This window comes from Paroedura picta, chromosome 1 (assembly GCF_049243985.1).
Source record: "Paroedura picta isolate Pp20150507F chromosome 1, Ppicta_v3.0, whole genome shotgun sequence".
Lineage (NCBI taxonomy): Eukaryota > Metazoa > Chordata > Lepidosauria > Squamata > Gekkonidae > Paroedura > Paroedura picta.
This window is the reverse complement of record NC_135369.1, coordinates 95,497,632-95,517,209: the sequence shown is the minus strand read 5'-3', so window position 1 is coordinate 95,517,209 and position 19,578 is coordinate 95,497,632. Positions and strand designations below refer to the sequence as shown.

Here is a 19,578-nt window from a genome sequence, read left to right as displayed (position 1 = left end):
TCATGAACGTTCAGTCTAACCTACCTCACAGGGTTATTATGAGGATAAAATGGAAGAGAGAAGAATGTTGTAAGCCACTCTTGGTCCACACTGTGGAGAAAAGTGGGGTGTAAATGAAGTAAATATTACTGCTCCTACCCATGCATTCTAGTAGGTTAAATTCATAATTCTTTGAGATGAAAAACATTTATTGTCCCAACATAACTTTCTTTCTTGTCTACAGTGAGTATCATTCAGCTGCAGCGGTTCAGCTGTGTGGTACATGGACTTCACCCCCCACCACCACCATTTTTAGTAAACAAGTAACATTAACAAGGCCTTCTTTGTTGTTTTATGAAAGACAAAATGTAAATGGCTGCAAGAGACTTACTGGCTCCTTTTATAGTAGTAGTTTATACTCCTATGTAACTGTAACGTCCTTGTCACTTTCTAGGCAGCACCCCTCTGCGTTTTCTGGTCCTCGTGACAGGCTGTACATCAGTGGGGAAAATCCTTGATGGTGAAGTTTTCAAAATCACAGCAACAGAATTTTGCCCTCTCCAGGAAGGAACTAAGGAAGAGGATCGTGTTGTTGCCTTGAAGAAAATTCTGAATTCTGGAATGTTCTATTTCTCTTGGCCAAATGCAGGATCAAACTTTGATCTCACTGTCAGAGCTCAAAAACAGGGTGATAACAACTATGGAACTGGAAACTCATTCTTCTGGTTAGTAATGCATGTTTCATACTAGTTTTGGGCAATCTTAGCAATCAGCCCTAAATTCTGAATCCTTAGGTATTTCTGCCACTTGCGCAGGTCAGACATGAAGGTTGGTGATCCATCATAGAATCATAGAGTTGGAAAGGACCTCCAGGGTCATCTGGAGAGACAGAGCATAAATGGAGATCTGGCATTTGTGAAAGGGAACACATCATCATATTTATAAAGTGCAGGTGATAATCCCATGCATAAATGAGAGTAAGATCCAGATTCTCAGTAGGAAATGGGGTTTAGCTGCTTATTTATGTAACAATAACCAGAACTGTAAGGCTTGTTTCACATAGGGCCCAAGTGTATAGATTTTACATGTAGCTGAGTATGGGAGTATTTTCAGCCTCTCATGCATTCCCATGTTATAGATGGAACTTAAAATGTGAACAAGCATATGTGAGTTTGAGACTATGAATCAGGCTTATGTTAGACATTTATTACGAGAAAATTGAGACTTTGCAAAAAATTCTGACCATTTGTATATTATGATTGTGTGTTATTTTTTTTACTGAGAAGTCCAATACAGTTTATTTAAACTATCTTAAATAATAGATGTGAAATGGTGCATAATGTATGCAGTATACTTATATAACGTACTCAGCAGAGATACACCTGAAACTGCTGCTTTGGTGAATTATGCTCCTCTCTTTTAGTCCTCTGGAGATAAGTATCAGTTGCAAGGCAAAGTGAGAAATGATTGAACCAGGGCAGTGGTGCAGATCTTTGTTAATGTAAGCTGATGTAAATAATTTATTGAAGCAGTTTTCAAATGCTCTGACGTCAAGTTGCTTTGATAAAGCAGTTCTTTGACATTCAAATGGACAATGTTGTACTTTGGTGTTTTGAAGTGCTTTCAACTTGCTAAAAGCTTTTAAAGTTATTTATCTATTGTGCTCTTTCTATAATCAAAGGTGGGTTATAGAACCACTTATTTTTATGGAAAGCATCTTGATGATATTTAATAAAGATAATTTTTCTTAACTTTGTTATCCTACATTCAGTTGGAACTATTCATCAAAAATGTAAGTTCCACTGACTTCAGGGGCAGATTTAAATGCATATACAAATCTCCCTTGGAAATCAGTGGGGCACAATGTCATGGACAGCATGTACCATCAGCATCAAGATGTAACATAAAGGGACATACATTGTTTGCAAAAATAAGATCAGCACAGAATGCACTTTCCCAGAAAACCATAGGGTTGCATGTGAGGCTGTGATAGTATTTATTCTAAACTTGTATTTCCTTTATTCAAGAAGATAGGACTCAGTATAACGCTAAAATATTAAAAACAGACAAATCAGTTAATTAATATCACCAAATAATGTGGTTTTGAAGCAGAACACCTACATTCATGTGGGTACACAAAACTACGAATTACATTTTTGCAAATAGTAGTATTTCACATGGCCATTTTAATATGTTTAAAAATACAAATGATAATTATATTATTTATTTTATTTTTATAACCACCCCTCTTGGCATAGCCATCTTGGGGCACTTTACATCAATTTTGAGAAATAATCAGTGATTATTTGTTAATATGATCTCTGAAGAATAAAACTACTAATATAATTTGATATGCATAATTCGTATCCCACTATCCTGAACTCAACCTGCCAGCCAAATGCTGGTCACTAGGAGCTTGACAAACCTCATATTTTTTTTGCCTCCAGGGGACTGCAAAAACAGGGATTATCATTAACAAAATGGCTGTGGGTGGAATTTAGATGGGGATATCACCTTACACAGTTTCACTGCAGAATAAAGGTGTTAACTCATATCATTCCTGTAGAGAATTTTATTCTTGGATTTGTTTGCAAAAGGGGATTGCGTGACTGAGAACATTGGAATCTAAACTGTAAATGTTCAGGTTATGGCTCATGTTATTTAATCAAACTATTCAAAATTGTCTGCATGAGTTTCTCTTACCACAGAATAATCATTCCCAGAGTTTATCTTCTTGATATTGTTGGCTTTCTGGCAGGTTCTAGAAAAGCTGAAGTGAAAAGCAAGTCTGGAAAAATCCCAATATCTGTTTGATTAGGACTTAAGAAATTTAGAGTCTTTCTTAGGAGATTAATGTCTGGCATATGTAGTGAATGTGCATTGTTGAATCTTGCAGGAACCAGTTGTTGCATGTGCCCTTTAAACATTACCAGGTGAATTGCTCCGATTGGCTTTTAAAAGTAATCTGTGGTGTGGTGGACATTCGCACTGTTTATGCCTCTCACAAGAAGGCAAAAGCCTGTCTCGTCTCCCGGATCAGCTGTGAACGAGCCGGTGCCCGGTTTCACATACGTGGAGTAAATGATGATGGGCACGTGTCTAACTTTGTTGAGACGGAGCAGGTAAGTAGTTGAGATGGCTCCCATGTCTCTAAATAATGTATAGCTTTTAGTGCAGACTGAGAGGAGGAGGGCTATGCTTTCCAGTTGCAAGAGAAGAGGAAAAAGCCCTAGTAAGTGCTTTGAGGAAGTACTAACATCCCACAGCATATTCAGAAGTTTTGTCTCTTTTGGCTATTACAAATTTCTTCACAGTAGCAGACCCACAATTAATATCCTCACATATATCCCCCATAAGCATTTATTTAACAACTTTGTGTTTTCTGTGGGAGAAAGAATGATTTTCAGAATTAAATCCCATTGAAAAGGAATACAGAGTGATATGAGCTGAGTATTATTTACCCCTGGATGGATGATGCAAGCTGTGCCATGTATACCAGAATTTCCTACTGTATGTGCGGTAATCTAGACTTTGTGGTATGGTAGGTATGACTGGATGAGACTCTCTAAAATCCTGTCGCCAGCCATATAGAAAGCTATAACTACATCTATTTAGATAGATGGATGGATGATAGATAGATATTCCAACATATATTTTATAGCATTTATATTTAAACGTTTATAACGATATGGGGAAAGGCAATATATTTAAACTGCAAGGGTTTTTATTTGAAAAATTTCATCCCTCATTTTTATAGTTTTGTGCCCTTACTGTCTTTTGTGCTGTTCCTTCTGCTTTAGAAGAAGGCGAAATAATAGAGTTTTTTGTCATCAGGTATGTAATGTTTGTCATCATGATAAAAGAACTATAGCTGTTTCTCTGTGCCTAAGTTCTTAAATAAAAGGATAGAAAACAAGGACAAAAGTATAAATCCCATTCCCCGTCACATTCTTGAGTGACCAGAGTTGCTTTCTGGCTAACATTATTAATGATCCTGATTTTTATGAACAATCCTGATTTTTTTCTTACTTGGGAATACAGTTTCACTTTACAATGTACCTCAAAAGAAGAAACCGTGTTACTTGTCTTATTTCACTGATGATTTAAAACACTTTGTAGTTGCACAAGGCTACTCATATATCATGGGTAAATGGCAAGTAGTCGTTAAAAAAGAGGAATAGGAGCTCTTTAATTACCTACTCCAGGACATTTTTCAGTGTATTAATAGGACCAAAATGATGTCAGTGTGTTATCTTGCCATATTTCAAACTGTGTTCTATAAATTGTTTGCTCTTGGCACATTCATTCTGAGTCCCAATTGACAGAGCTGAGAATGTGATTGAGGAACCTATAAGAGCTGCCATTTGTAAGGACAACCTTTGCCAATTTCAATGAAATATTATTCATGGATATTTTGCCATCTTATGTCCAACTGTTTATTCATGGATTAGCTGTTTTTCTTATTGCTGATGCTTCTATTAACAGTTGAACAGTTCCACGGGTCCTGCAAAAAGGGGTTCCTCCACTAGGCATTTGGTTGAGGTTGATCTGAACCACCACTTGTCTGTTCATGGCTCCAGTATGTAGATTTAAGTATCCACAAAAGAGGCAGTGTTGAAAATTGTACATATTGATGGTCGATCTGGGAGAGAAAATTTCATTAGTTAGATTGTGATGCCACTGGAATCTCCTTAATTAAATAGGAAGGCACTAGGGACATGGAGGCATTGTGCCAAGAGCACCTTCATTGAGCTGAAAGGCTTTTAATAAATTTCTAAAATTTTCCAGTGCTTTAACAGATCAGTATCTCTAAGCTTCATGATGCCAGTGAGTATCTCTCTGAGACTGTCATAGTGCCATCATCACTGTAAGGCAATTAGACTGAGTGTCTCCAGTCTTGCCTGTTCTTCTGCCATTACATTTCTTTTATTCTGTACATGAACCGTTTCCTGGATTGGATACATTGGAAGATAGAAACTAGTCACAGAACCTGGAGGGGGGGGGAGTAGTAGAGGAAGTTCAACAAAATGGAGGATATGTAGTTGTCAGAGACCCACCACATTTTTGCAAGGATAATTTGATTCCCTTGTTCCCAACCTGGGATTCTGGAACAAATCTCCTTCTGATAATTTGACTCCATGGTGGGGAGGGTGGCAATTCTGGTCTGGAAGGCTTTCTTCTACAGGGCTTTCCTGGCACCATCGATCATTGGTGTGGAGTATGTTGGAGTGAAGTAGGGATCAGTGGAGAGCTTGGCTATCTGGGTGGTTTACCGACCGCCCAACACTCCTCCAGGTAGCCTGCTGAATCTCCTGGAGGCAGTGACGGCTTGGGCGCTACAGTAACCCAGTTTTTTAATTCTGGGGGACTTCAGCGTCCATGCCAATTTGCCCACCTCTGGCATAGGTTTGGACCTGATGCTGACCATGACAGCATTGGGGTTCTCACAGTTTGTTACTGGCTCTACCCATCAGGCCAGCCACACACTCGATTTGATCTTTGGTGCTAGGATGAAGGTGGAATGCATGACTGTTGACCTTGTCCCGTGGTCTGACCACAACGCCCTGAAGATCCAGCTTAGACTACCACCCCCTACCTGGGTGGGTGACAGGCATATTTTAGCCCGCCCACAGAAACTTCTAGATCCGATTGGATTCCTGAATGCTCTCTGGGATCCAATGCCTCCTGGCGACTCATTGGCCATGTTAGTGGAGAACTGGCAATCCCACTTAACTGCGGCCATTAACAAGATCACTCCCAAGCACCATCTCCACCCTCGCTTCAAGCTAGCTCCCTGGTATACTGGGGAGCTAAGGGAGAGGAAGAGGGATGTGAGACAGCTAGAGCGAGTATGGCAGAAAACTCACAGCAAACCAGCAGGAACATGCTTATGAGGGAATATGAGATGGCAGTTAGGGCAGCAAAATGCAAGTTTTACGCCACCTCTGTCGCATCCACAAACTTTCACCTGGCCAGTTAATTAGGGTAGTTCGATCTTTGATCCCCTTCCAGAAAAGGGTACCAAAATAGTAGATAATTGGTTCTTGGCTGTGAGGCATTAGCAAGCTTTTTTGCAGATAAAGTCTTGTTGCTCCGCCAGGACCTTCCCGCCACCTTTAATACAGAGAGGGAACTAGAGGCCTGCTGGCTGCTGAAGGAAGATGTGTCTGATGGTTTTAGACGGCTCTTGGGAACATATATGGACAAGTTGTTGGGGTCAGTAAGGGTGACCACCTACCCCCTTGATCCCTGTCTTGGTTACTCAAAATGAGTAAGCTGCCGACGCCTGTGCCTCCCCTCCCGATGCCTGTGCCTCCCCTCCCGGGCTGCGGCGCTGGCTGCTTCGGGTGCGAATGGCCGCTTCGGACGCCGAAGCACCCAACCCTAATGGGAAGTGCATCTACTCATCTTTGCGAGGTCTCAGCTTAATATCTCGCCCATGGCAAGGAATCTGAGAGTGATTCTGGATGCCTCTCTGTCAATGGAGGCACAGGTCACTGGAGTAGCATGCACAGCATTTTACTATCTTTGCCAAGCGTAGCTACTAATGTCCTACCTGTCCCCAGACTGTTTGGCCACAGTGATCCATGTGACGGTCACCTCTAGATTGGCATACGCCAATCAAGAAGGTGATGCAAAATGTGATTCTCAGTGACAAGCAAGAGTCCCCACTCCCATCTGACATTGCGGAGAGTAGTTAAGTCAGACTGCTTTGAAATTCAGAGGTGCAATCTCAAGCTTTTCATCTGAGCTTGGGAGCAGCTGAATAGTGGTAAGAGTTTGATATGTTGTTCTCCTTGTGTTATCCTTTAACACTTAGATCTTAACATCAGGAGACACCTATTGCTTTAAATTTATGACCCGGCCAGTTGCTAATTTTTAAACTGTCAGGTTGGTTGATACAAAAGTGCCTAGTTCCCTTGACAATAGGAATACTTCCTAAAAGGAATCCTCTTCATAGGAATTATTTCGATATTTAAATAACATCTATATAAAAAGATTGCTCTCTGTTGCCCAACATTATTTATAATTATACTCAATCAGATTGATTCCTAAAGCAGCTTTCAACTAAAACTCATCACAATTTACCTGGATATTTAACATACGATGGCTGGGAAATGAAACAGTATCTTCTGGAGGCAGGTTGGGGAAAGATGCATCATTACTGCAACTCTGAAAATGAGGAATAATTGGATGTTACATTTATATCGCTGCTGAATATTATGCTGACAAATAATGTTTCTATAGTTACTGACTTGAGGAAGGAGACAGGAAAGGATAACCAACATTTCTTTATTTTCATCATGGAAGGTTGCACATAAGCAACGCACTGCAGTGTGTGAACGCGTGTACAGTTTGGGACTGTGGCCGATGAAAGCCTACCCACCACCACCAGTACCAGTATACAGTGAAAGAAAACAGGCTGGTAGAACAGTTGCTGTCTATGTTTCCAGTGGCTGAGAAATAAATTCCCTTGTGGGGATATTTGTTTCTTAGTTTGGTAGAACAGCAGCTAGCATAGCTACGCATGGTAACTTTAGTTGCCAGAGGTGTTGATTGCATGGAATCCATTTCTATTGAAAACTGCCTTTTAACTAAATGCATTTTAATGGTTAGAAAAGCATAATCTAGAACTGGAAACATATCCCTAAAGAATATATCGTATATTAGATTGTTTTGATGAAGAAAGCAGCATGTGAAAACATTCTAGGAGTACTTGACATATGGTTTGCAGGTGGCGTGTAGTTTGCAAGGCATGTTACCATTTCTCAAACATTCTTCATAACACTGTGAGGATTGCAACATGTTTTTCCTCTTTTTTAGTTATGTTGCTAACCATCGTGTGCACAAAAACATGTGCAAGCATGATTACTTCAATGTGTGCCAATACTAAAATAAACTGCAAGTCAAAAAGACCATTTAAAAATAATTTTAAGACAATTTGGGAATTGTGGGTAAAACAAAGAAAAACTGGGCTTATGATTGTCAACGTTACTGGGCTTGGTTCTTATTTTCTGGTATAAAACAGCCAGAATACAATTAATATACTGCAGGGTCTGTTGCCAGATGGTAAGACCTCATACAGACAATAGTTCTTAATCAAGTTTCACAAAAGTTTATGTAAAGAGACCATGTGATCATAAAGTCCAACTTCCTTGGGTTTGAACTAAGAGAATTATGTGTGCTTTCTATCAGTGTCTTTCTTACCTGATTGAATTCATCTAAACACTTGCCTAACTCCTCTTTAAAACTTTCTTGATGGAGGTTCTAAATTGTCCTTGGCATTCTGTCCAAAATTACTTGCTAATGTTCAGCCTACATCTTTTTAGTGGCAGCTTGAGTTAATACTCCCATTATCCTGAGTGGGTCAGGAAGGCTCCCAGTCTCCCAGTTTTCCACAAATGGTGCAAAACGGAATTATTCAACTTGGCTTTTATCCACAGGCAGTAGGGAAGCACCATACAAAATGATTCACAAAGCTTTTTGGACAAATTATTAGGGACTGTGGTCTATAATACTTGGATAGTTTGCTGTAAACAAAATCCAACTGTTTAATTTTGTACTGTTTCATGTGACATATTCACACTTACATGTCACTTCTCTGGTAGGTTTTACAATCCAAATTCTATTTCTGTTTATTGAATATCCCATACTGTTAATTGTATTGACTCACTGTATAATCTCCCTTGAATCCCAAGGAGACAGGTGGACCACAAATAATTTAAATCATGCAGCTGATGGTATGACACAATTCTGTCATGAAAATCGATTTTGCATCATAAACATCTGTTTCAAACAGCATAAATATTGCCTATACACTTGGACCTCACCAAATGGACTACACGGGAACTAAATTGACTATATCTTATGCAGCTGATGATGGTCCAGTTCACTCTTTGCTGTCAAAACAAAACTCTGCAACATGAAGAGAACATCAGGGTTAAGGAAGTTCTATGTAAATAAAAGTTTGCTCACATTTGCATTGGAAGTGAAAAATTGATTTCAACTATTTGACACAATAGCAAAGATGCCTGATAAACTGTGGCAGGAAATCCAGTCAACTGTTGTTGAAACAGCATTTAAACACATACCGCACAGGAAGCCAGAAAAAAAGAACAAAAAGGCTCCCAGCTGAAACCTATAAGAATAGCCAAATGTAGAAAAGTAGCAAAAGCTGAAGGCAAAAGTGAGGAAGCAAGAAAATTAAATACAGATTTTCAAAGGTCAGCAAGAATTGACAGTGAAGCTCACTGGAATCAAATGCAAGCAGTTAGAAGATTACAAAAAAGGACACACCAGTAAAGAGATTCTGAATGCCATTTTCTGCTCTCAAAAGCTTTATCAGAGATAAACAAGGGAAGCAACTGATTGACCAACAGAGCATCAAGAACAGGTGGCAGGAATACACAGAAGAACTGTACATATGCAGGATGGAAGTTTAGCTCTTTTCAAAATGAAAAAGAAATCGAAATGGAACTTGAACCAGCCATTCTTTAGGAGGAAGTTGAAAACGCCTTGAGTCAGTTGCCAAACAACAAGGCCCCAGGCATTGACATCATACATATGGAACAAACATATGTTTGTTCATAAGGGAAAACAAACAGTGTGGTGGTTGGTGTCTGCTACCGACCACCTGACCAACGAGAGGATGTGGATGCTGCACTTTGTGAGCAGCTTGAGAAAATATCCAAGCGGCAGGACCTTGTCATCATGGGTGACTTCAATTTCCCAGATGTGTGCTGGGAAACAAAACAAACTGGGAAACAAAATAATGGAGGTGAATCACTGGCTGCGTAGTTGGTGCCGGCAGGAGAGATTTGGTTTCTGGGACCATGGGATAGGCTTTCTTGAGGAAGGCCTACTAGCACCTGATGGACTGCACTTATCGAAACTGGGGAAGAATGTGTTTGGCAGGAACCTGGGGAGATTCATCAGGAGAGCTTTAAACTAAAGCCACTAGGGGAAGGAGATGATCAACATAGGGAGTGTATGGAAGGAAAACGATCGGAGGCAGCCCAACCGGCAAGGCCAGCTCATAGGGAACCAAAAGTAAAAGGATTCAGATGTCTTTATACTAACGCCCGAAGCATGGGCAATAAAAAGGAAGAGCTGGAACTTCTCATGCTGACGGAAAGGTATGATCAAGTAGGCATCACAGAAACTTGGTGGAATGATTCTCATGACTGGAATGTAATGGTGGATGGATATGAACTGTTCAGAAAAAACAGAATAGATCGAAGAGGTGGAGGAGTGGCACTGTATGTGAGGAAAGGGCTTACCTGTCAGGAAATTCTAGTGAAGGAGAGCATATTTACAGTGAAAGCATCTGGGTGAAAATAAGAGAGGGGAAAACAAACAGTGTGGTGGTTGGTGTCTGCTACCGACCGCCTGACCAATGAGAGGATGTGGATGCTGCACTTTGTGAGCAGCTTGAGAAAATATCCAAGCGGCAGGACCTTGTCATCATGGGTGACTTCAATTTCCTAGATGTGTGCTGGGAAACAAACTCTGTGAAGCGTCCTCAGTCATGCAAGTTTCTGACCTGCCTGGCTGACAATTTCATTTATCAAATGGTAGATGAACCCACAAGAGGTTCAGCCATACTGGACTTAATACTGACCAACAGGCAAGAGTTGGTGGATGAGGTGAAGGAGGTGGTGACCCTAGGGGGAAGTGACCATGTCCTCATAGAATTCCTTTTGAGATGGGGAGCCAAGGAAGCTTGTAGCCAGACGCGGATGTTGGATTTTCGTAGGGCAAACTTTAATAAACTCAGAGACATGATGAGTGTCATACCATGGACGAGAATGCTGGAAGGGAAGGGAGCATGTGAAGGGTGGGCGCTACTCAAACAGGAGCTATTGCATGCTCAATCAATGACTATCCCAGAAAGACGAAAACACTGCAGGAGCTCTAAGAAGCCTATTTGGATGAACAGAGAACTTCAAGAGGAACTAAGAAAGAAAAGGAAAATGTTCAGGAAATGGAGGGAAGGACAGAGCTCTAAAGAAGAGTACCTACAGGTTACTAGGCACTGTAGATCAATCATCAGAAAGGCCAAAGCTGAGAGTGAGCCAAGATTGGCCAGGGAAGCCCATTGTAACAAGAAAAGATTTTTCAGTTATGTGAGGAGCAAACGTAAAGTAAAGGAGGCAATAGGCCCACTGTTGGGTGCGGATGGACAAACTAACGGAAGATGCAGAGAAAGCAGAAAGGCTTAGCGCCTATTTTACATCTGTTTTTTCCCACAGGTCAAAGTGTTTAGGCACATCTAGAGATGGCCATAGCCAAAGGACAGTGTCTGGGTGGCAGGTCAACATGGATAGAGAGGTTGTCGAGAGGCATTTAGCTGCACTGGATGAGTTCAAATCCCCTGGTCCAGTTGAAATGCACCCGAGAGTACTCAAAGAACTTTCCAGAGAACTTGCACTGCCCTTGTCCATCATCTTCGGAACCTCTTTAAGGACTGGAGATGTCCCAGAGGACTGGAAGAGAGCAAATGTTATTCCGATCTTCAAAAAAGGGAGGAAGGATGACCCGGGAAACTACAGACCAGTGAGTCTGACCTCTGTTGTGGGGAAGATAATGGAGCAGATATTAAAGGGAGCGATCTGCAAACATCTGGAGGACAATTTGGTGATCCAAGGAAGTCAGCATGGATTTGTCTCCAACAGGTTCTGCCAGACCAACCTGGTTTCCTTTTTTGACCAAGTAACAGGTTTGCTGGATCGGGGAAATTCGGTTGATGTCATTTACTTGGATTTTAGTAAAGCTTTTGACAAAGTTCCCCATGATGTTCTGATGGTTAAGTTGAAGGACTGCAATCTGGATTTTCAGATAGTTAGGTGGATAGGGAATTGGTTAGAGAACCGCACTCAAAGAGTTGTTGTCAATGGTGTTTCATCAGAGGTGAGTAGCGGGGTACCTCAGGGCTCGGTGCTCGGCCCGGTACTTTTTAACATATTTATTAATGATCTAGATGAGGGGGTGGAGGGACTACTCATCAAGTTTGCAGATGACACCAGTTCAACGAGATCTGAACACAATGGAAAAATGGGCAAATGAGAACAAGATGCAATTTAATAAAGATAAGTGTAACGTTCTGCATCTGGGTCAGAAAAATGAAAAGCATGCCTACTGGATGGGGGATACGCTTCTAGGTAGCACTGTGTGTGAACGAGACCTCGAGGTACTTGTGGACTGTAAACTAAACATGAGCAGGCAGTGTGATGCAGCGGTAAAAAAGGTAAATGCTATTTTGGGCTGTATCAACAGGGGCATCACATCAAAATCACAAGATGTCATAGTCCCATTGTATACGGCACTGGTCAGACCACACCTGGAGTACTGTGTGCAGTCCTGGAGGCCTCACTTCAAGAAGGACGTAGATAAAATTGAAAGGGTACAGAGGAGAGCGACGAAGATGATCTGGGTCCAAGGGACCAAGCCCTATGAAGATAGGTTGAGGGACTTGGGAATGTTCAGCCTGGATAAAAGGAGGTTGAGAGGGGACATGATAGCCTTCTTTAAGTATTTGAAAGGTTGTCACTTGGAGGAGGGCAGGATGCTGTTTCTGCTGGCTGCAGAGGAGAGGACACTCAGTAATGGGTTTAAACTTCAAGTACAACGATATAGGCTAGATATCAGGAAAAAGTTTTTCACAGTCAGAGTAGTTCAGCAGTGGAATAGGCTGCCTAAGGAGGTGGTGAGCTCCCCCTCACTGGAAGTGTTCAAGCAAAGGGTTGGATACACACTTTTCTTGGATGCTTTAGGATGCTTAGGGCTGATCCTGCGTTGAGCAGGGGGTTGGACTAGATGGCTTGTATCGCCCCTTCCAACTCTATGATTCTATGATTCTATAACTGCTGAGATGTGTACCAATCAAATTACACCTTTGTGACAGAAAATCCGGGAAACTAATAACTGTCCAGAAGAGTAGAAACAATGTGTTCATCACACTACCAAAAAATGCTTACTCAAAAATTTTTTCCAATTACCATAAAATAGCTCTCATTTCTCATGCTAGTAAGATCCTGCTCAAAATCATACAACAACACATAGCAACAACTATTGAAATAAAATTAACAGAAGTTCAAGCTGGTTTTTGATGGGGGCATAGCAAACCTGCACTGGATTTTGGGAAAGTCAACTGAATATCAGAAAGATGTCTACATATGCTTTATTGACTACAAAAAAACCTTTTGATTGTATGGATCACAATAAACTGTGGGAAACACTGCAAACTTTGGGGGTACCAGTGCATTTGATCAAACTGATCAAAATGTCATAATCCCGCTGAACAGGTCAAAGAATATATGGTTATATGGAATCAAAACTTTGGCTATAATATACAATTAAAGAAATGAGAAAACATGGAAATGAGGGATTAAATTTACACTTGGTATGGCTCTGAAAGAAAATTTCTTCAAGTTGATGTACAGATGGTATTTGACATTTGTGACTTTAAGTAAAATCCATAAGGGAATGACAATTATTTGCTGGAAGTGTAAAGAAATTCCAGGTACTTTTTTCCATCTTTGGTGGTCTTGTGGCAAAGCTGAAAAATTCTGGGTACAAATATATGATGGAATGCAGAATATTCTAAATCTAAGGGCCATTCCGCACTCGTCCAAAATAGCACAATGGTTACAAATTGAAATCGCTACTGTTTTGCTGATATGCACAACGCCGTTGACAATCTGCAACACTCCTGAAACTGATCCACAAAAAGCACTTCGTTGTAGAGCTTTCAGGGAAATCCCAAAAAGTGGATTCACCCTCCGGAAAGCGCTACACTCTTGCAACCAATCTGCAACACTAGCGGGAAATTTCTGTGCGTTACCATTGTTGCGGTTTCTGCAAAGTCCCACCCCCTAGCTCTCTCCTCTGATCTTCCGGCGAAGCGATTGCCATTTTTTTTTCTCCGAGCGAGCGGAGATCAACGCACTGGCAAGCCTTTGTTTACCCAGCGAGGCTTCCCTGGCTGCAGAGCTGTTTTAAGTCACCAAGAATGAAACAACACACAGCCCCGTTTGCTGGTTTATTTTCCCTTTATTTTTCACTGTATTTTCGGCTGAAAATTGCGCCCATGCCGGGGGGGGGGGTTAATTTTTTTTTTCACTCGGGGGGAGCGTGGCAACGATGAAACGGCAGCTCAGAAACCACCTGCTAGCTAGACGGGTCTCTCCATTGCAACGAATCAACACAGATTCGTTGCAACGTGTTTTTGGAAAGGGACTTTTTGGGATCATGATAACGGCCGCCCATTGGCTGCTTGACGGCCAGGGGCAGGACGAGCACGGCAATATCGCTTCCTGGCTAGCGATTTTTGCCGAGACCAGAAACCTGTGGGAAACTATAGAAACGCAACTGAATTCCACTACAAAGCCAGGTATGCATAACAACGAATTCCACAATTTAAAGTGGTGTTTTTTCGTCCTGCAACCAATTTGCCACATAGATCCTGGTGTGGAATGGCCTTAAGATTCCACTTTAAACCAGAGGTTTTCTTATTAGGATTAATGGAAGGACAATCAATATAGAATATTGTTCCAATATATGATAACAGCAGCAAGGATTGTTGTTTGCTAGGAAGTGGAAAGATCACAAATATCAACGCTAAAGGCCTGGCTACTTAAATTAAAGAGAACTTGATGAGATGACAAAATTTACTACCTTACTGAAAGAAAACTCAGAAGCCCTCTTTATACAAGATTGGAAGCTCCTATAGGAGCTTTTGTGACAGAGATACAAAAATGATTTACTAACTGAAGGCTTTGCCAGTTAAGTTTAAAAAGTTTAACAATATAATATAAATGTATTAAAGCACTGTATTACTAGAAGATGGAGGAGAAAATGGAAAATAATTATGGTATAATACTCTTGCAGAAAATGACTTTCACTGCTATTATTTTGTCTTGTGTTGTTGTTGTTTTTTGGGGGGGTTTCCAAGTTTTTTTTATTTTTATTAATTAAAATCTTTAATAAAAATAATTTTTAAAAAGAAGAGGAAGTTAAGATTACTCCTTAGAGTATGTTAAAGGTTGTCAGAGAAGGACAGTGGTTCCTGCAGGCAGCAGAGGATTGGAGTCACAGTAGTGGGTTTAAATTGCACGTAGAACAGTATGGTCTAGATATCAGGAAAAAATATTCAGTCAGAGTAGTTCATTGGTGGAATTGACTGCCTAAGGAGGTGGTGAAATCCCGTTTGTTGGCGGTCTTTAAGCAGCGGCTGGACAGATACTTATTCTAGATGCTTTAGGCTGATCCTGCATTGAGTAGGGGGTTGGACTAGATGGCCCCTTCCAACTCTATGAGTCTATAATTGTGGGGTGGGAAAAGCTGTACCTTATGAAATTGCCTTTCATACACCTCTTGGGAAGGTACAAGGGCCCAGTTGTATCTGGTCAACCAGTGAAATAGCAGACAGGAATATTTAATATGTGAACTTAGGAGGCAGCATGGAACGCAACTCAGCTGTGCTAGCAAAAATTTGGCCTCTGGCTAAAAAGCACCACCCCAAAATGCTAAGTTGGGAGCTGATCCAGTGCTGAGCTAAGCAGGCCTTTTGTCTGTTGAAATATGAAGGAAGATGTTTGAGGTAATAGAAGCTATTGAAAGTTACCCTCTTAATCCCCACCCAACATTTGTACACACATTTCCCTTGCCCACAGGGATTGTATTTATCCTGAGAGTTAAAACGGAACTCCCCTTCAGTGTGGCAGAAATCCCATTTGGTTTAGAATCAAGAGAGCCCAGGAGGAAAATCTCTTTTGCTTTCTTAGGAGACCAGTGGGTAATCAGAGATGAAGTAATAACTTGGCTGCTTATAATTCAGTGGAAAAAATTATTTCCATTTGCTTTATAATGTCATGCTGGCTCTGCTCTTTCATGAATAAATGGAACCCCAGGATTCTGGAAACCAAGGGAAAGCTTGCTGACCCTTTTACATTGCATTAGTTCTGACATTTCCCCCCCTCATTTATGAGAGAAAGAAACAATTAGCTTTATCTCCAGGCAGCTCTTTTATGTATAAATGGAATTTCTTTGTCTCCCACTGAGTTAGCCTTCTGGCATTTCAGCTTTGCTGTGAGTCATATTCTTCTTTTTTCCCTTTTTGGTGGGCCGACTCAGCTGTAGTGACTCATTCGCTGCAAAGACAAACAAAACAAGCCAGTCAGTCTTTCTTCTTCTTCTTTTTAAACTGAAGCCAGCAGTTAGCCTCTTAACTTATTTGGTCTGACCTCTTTACCAGAAAGACAAAACCAGCAGTAGGTAAAGCAGCAAAAACATAGTATGGTGGGGAGAATGACAGCCTACTACTCCTTTTGGTGCAGCAGATCCTTTGACAGAGACATTTAAAATGCCTCCCTATATGACCAGAAAGAATCCCTTGTCTGCATTCTGTCAGGTACTAAACAGGAGACAAGTTTTCTCCCTGGGATTTCCCCCCAGAGAAATGATAATTTTATACAGCTTTCTTTTCATCTTTTCCTTATGTAATTCTCCCCCCCCCTCCCTTATGATAGAAATGCAAGTTGCCTTTAGTCATCTGCATTCAGAAAAACTTGATCCAGAAAAATTGTTTTCTCAGCATTATGGTATACAGGTTATTCTACTATAAACCACTCTGAGTCTCTCAAGATATCTGAATAAATAAAGTAGTACTAATAGTAATAGTAGTAGTAGTTGTTGTCATCGTAAAGTGACTAGGATGTAGAAATCCAGGTTCAAATCCTAACTCTTGCCATGGAAGTTTGCTGGGTGACCTTTGGATGGTCATATACTCTCAAGTCTAATTTACCTCACAAGGTTGTTGTGAGGATAAAAATGGAGGAGAGAAGAATGAAAAAACATTGTCCTGACAGACACTCAGAGGGTATGTAGGACACATACCAGCTCTGGAGCGACTTTATCAGAGCCACCCTGCTGCCCTCCCTCCCAAACACACACAGAGACTTACTTCCCTACCCCCCTACCCCTCCTTACCTTCTCCTCTGCTGCTTCTTTGGCCCCTGCAGTTCGCGCAAGCAGCTGCCCAGGCCCCAGTGCATTCACTGCCTCGGCCCCCGTTGGTCATGCAGTGGCTGCCTAGGCCCCAGTGCCTGCATGGCCAGTGGCTGGGCCCTCCATCTTCTGGCACATTCATTGGTGGGACGACAGATGTCACGTCCATCTGCATTTCTGTTTGACAAGGAGCACCAGAACATATGTCCCACATCAATAAGCTGCTTTGGGTCCACATGGAGTGAAAGGCAGGATATAAAGTATTTTAAAAAAACCCACATGTATTTAAAAGTATTAAATGCACAAATCTATATTAGGTTTTTTAATTTTAGGATTCCTATAAAACACATTGGTGGCTTCAGTTAAGCCACTTGCCCCATCAAGGCTGGGCCAGAAACTGATACTCTACATCCTGTATGTGTAGCTCACTCATGATATAAACTGACTGACTGAGTTTATTGTTTAGTGTTTAGGGAGAAAAAAATTAAATAGATAACATTTGCAGGGTTTTATGATTTTATTCTATGTTTTTGGGGTTTTATCTACATATTTGCCCTAAGCTGCCCCAAAACCATTCTGGATTAGCTGCCAGGAAGAGCTGATTAGAGTAAAGATTAAGGTGACCAGATTTTAACGTTGGTAAAGCGAGACACCATTAACCGGGGGGGGGGGTTCTTGATTAAAAATTTGGTCTATATGGAGCAACGCAAAAATATTATTGTAATATATATAATTTTAATTTCAACATAAGTACAATTTGCCAGATGCCCCCAGATGTCCTCCAAAAGTGGGACAATCTGGTCATCTTAGTCGAGATGCATAAGTAACTGAGTGATAGCTAAGATTAGATTTAAGCAGTTGGTAAAACCTGTGAATTGCAGAGTATTAGTATATATTTAATAAGAAAGTTAACAAACAGAGATAAGAACTGAGTTGAGTCCAATGGCACCATTAAAACCAGCAAATTTTAATTCTGTCCATAAGCAAGAACTGAGTGATTTAGTGTGTGTAGTGAGATTAGAACCTGTTATCTCTGTTAAATCCTGGGAATTATGTTGTCCTGAGAATTGTAATAACTTGTAATTCAGCAGTTTCAACTATGCGTGTTAACTGTTATTAAATGTATGCTAATACTACCAACTGTTTTAATCCAAGCTTATCGGTACATATTGCTCAGTTACTTATGCATCTTGGCTCTAATTAGCACTGCCTAATTACCCCCCCCCCAAAAAAAATAATGTAATGGTTGAATTAGTCTTGGTGAAGTGTATCTGAAGAAGGATGCACACACATGAAAGCTTATACCCAGAACTCTGTTGGTATTAAAGATGCCACAGGACTCAAACTTTGTTCTGTTGTTTCAGACCTGCATGGCTACGCACCTGAATCTAGGCTGCACAGTTTTGTGTCTACCTTTTGTTTTCAGGATACAAGTGTTGGAGAACCATGCATTCTTTGTGTTTCAAATATATTTACAGTGATGGCGGTTGCAAAATAGGTTTTTCTACGTATGTTAACAAAATAAACCAAGAGAGGTTAGGCCCACGAGCAGAAAAGTGGGAAAGGAAGAGAAAGCAGGTAGACACTGTTATTAATCTCATCTCAACTCAACTCATCTCATATCAGTAGTAAACCTCAGATGTTATATCACAGAGCACTTTTGAAGTCCTAATGTGTGGTCGGTAGAGGGAATCTACCCGGCTGATTTTAACCATCACTTGTCACGAGCTGATGAAATCTCCAATATGAGGGCGTGTATGAACATGTGTATATAGTCCTGAGGAAGAGTTTCATTTGTAACCTTAGGTCCCTTTACCTGAATAGTCACACAAAAGAGGGATTTTCAAATGGTGAAGCTTCTCTTAAAAGGTAAAGGTATCCCCTGTGCAAGCACCGAGTCATGTCTGACCCTTGGGGTGACGCCCCCCAGCGTTTTCATGGCAGACTCAATACGGGGTGGTTTGCCAGTGCCTTCCCCAGTCATTACCATTTACCCCCCAGCAAGCTAGGTATTCATTTTACCGACCTCGGAAGGATGGAAGGCTGAGTCAACCTTGAGCCGGCTACTGGGATTGAACTCCCAGCCTCATGGGCAGAGCTTCAGACCACATGACTGCTGCCTTAACCACTCTGCGCCACAAGAGGCTCTATGAAGCTTTTCTTATCACAGTCTAAAGGGATTTGGAAAGGTAGACTTGAAGAAATTCCCTAATCTACATAATTTTACATATACAGATTTATAATGATTGGCCAGATTCAGTCTTATGAGAAGTGTCTTGTATGTTTTGCGTGCATAGCCATGCATTCAAGGATGCTTTACAATCAAGTAAAACTGATGTCTAATCTGACCTTTCAAACTATTAATGGGATTACAAAATTGGCAACTTATGGCACTAATAAATTGCATGAATTGCCTTAATAATATGACGATAAATATTTTTTTTGTTTTTGCAGACAATTTATTTGGACAATGATGTCTCTTCCTTTGTTCAAATCAGAGGTTCAGTTCCATTGTTCTGGGAGCAACCTGGACTTCAGGTATAAATAATATAAATCACTAAGGTCTTATTTGGTGTGTGTTCACTTGTCAAT

The 19,578-nt window shown here is 40.9% G+C and overlaps 1 protein-coding gene across 2 annotated transcripts in view; it reads left to right on the top strand.

The window, feature by feature from the left end:
- Positions 1–19,578, top strand: part of SYNJ2 (synaptojanin 2) — a 75,111-nt gene that overhangs the window by 22,475 nt on the left and 33,058 nt on the right. For both annotated transcript variants that reach the window (XM_077348736.1, XM_077348745.1), the window contains exons 3-5: positions 434–704; positions 2,876–3,101; positions 19,441–19,524. In XM_077348736.1, coding sequence (XP_077204851.1) covers positions 434–704; positions 2,876–3,101; positions 19,441–19,524 — 581 coding nt within the window. The remainder of the gene's footprint in view (positions 1–433; positions 705–2,875; positions 3,102–19,440; positions 19,525–19,578) is intronic.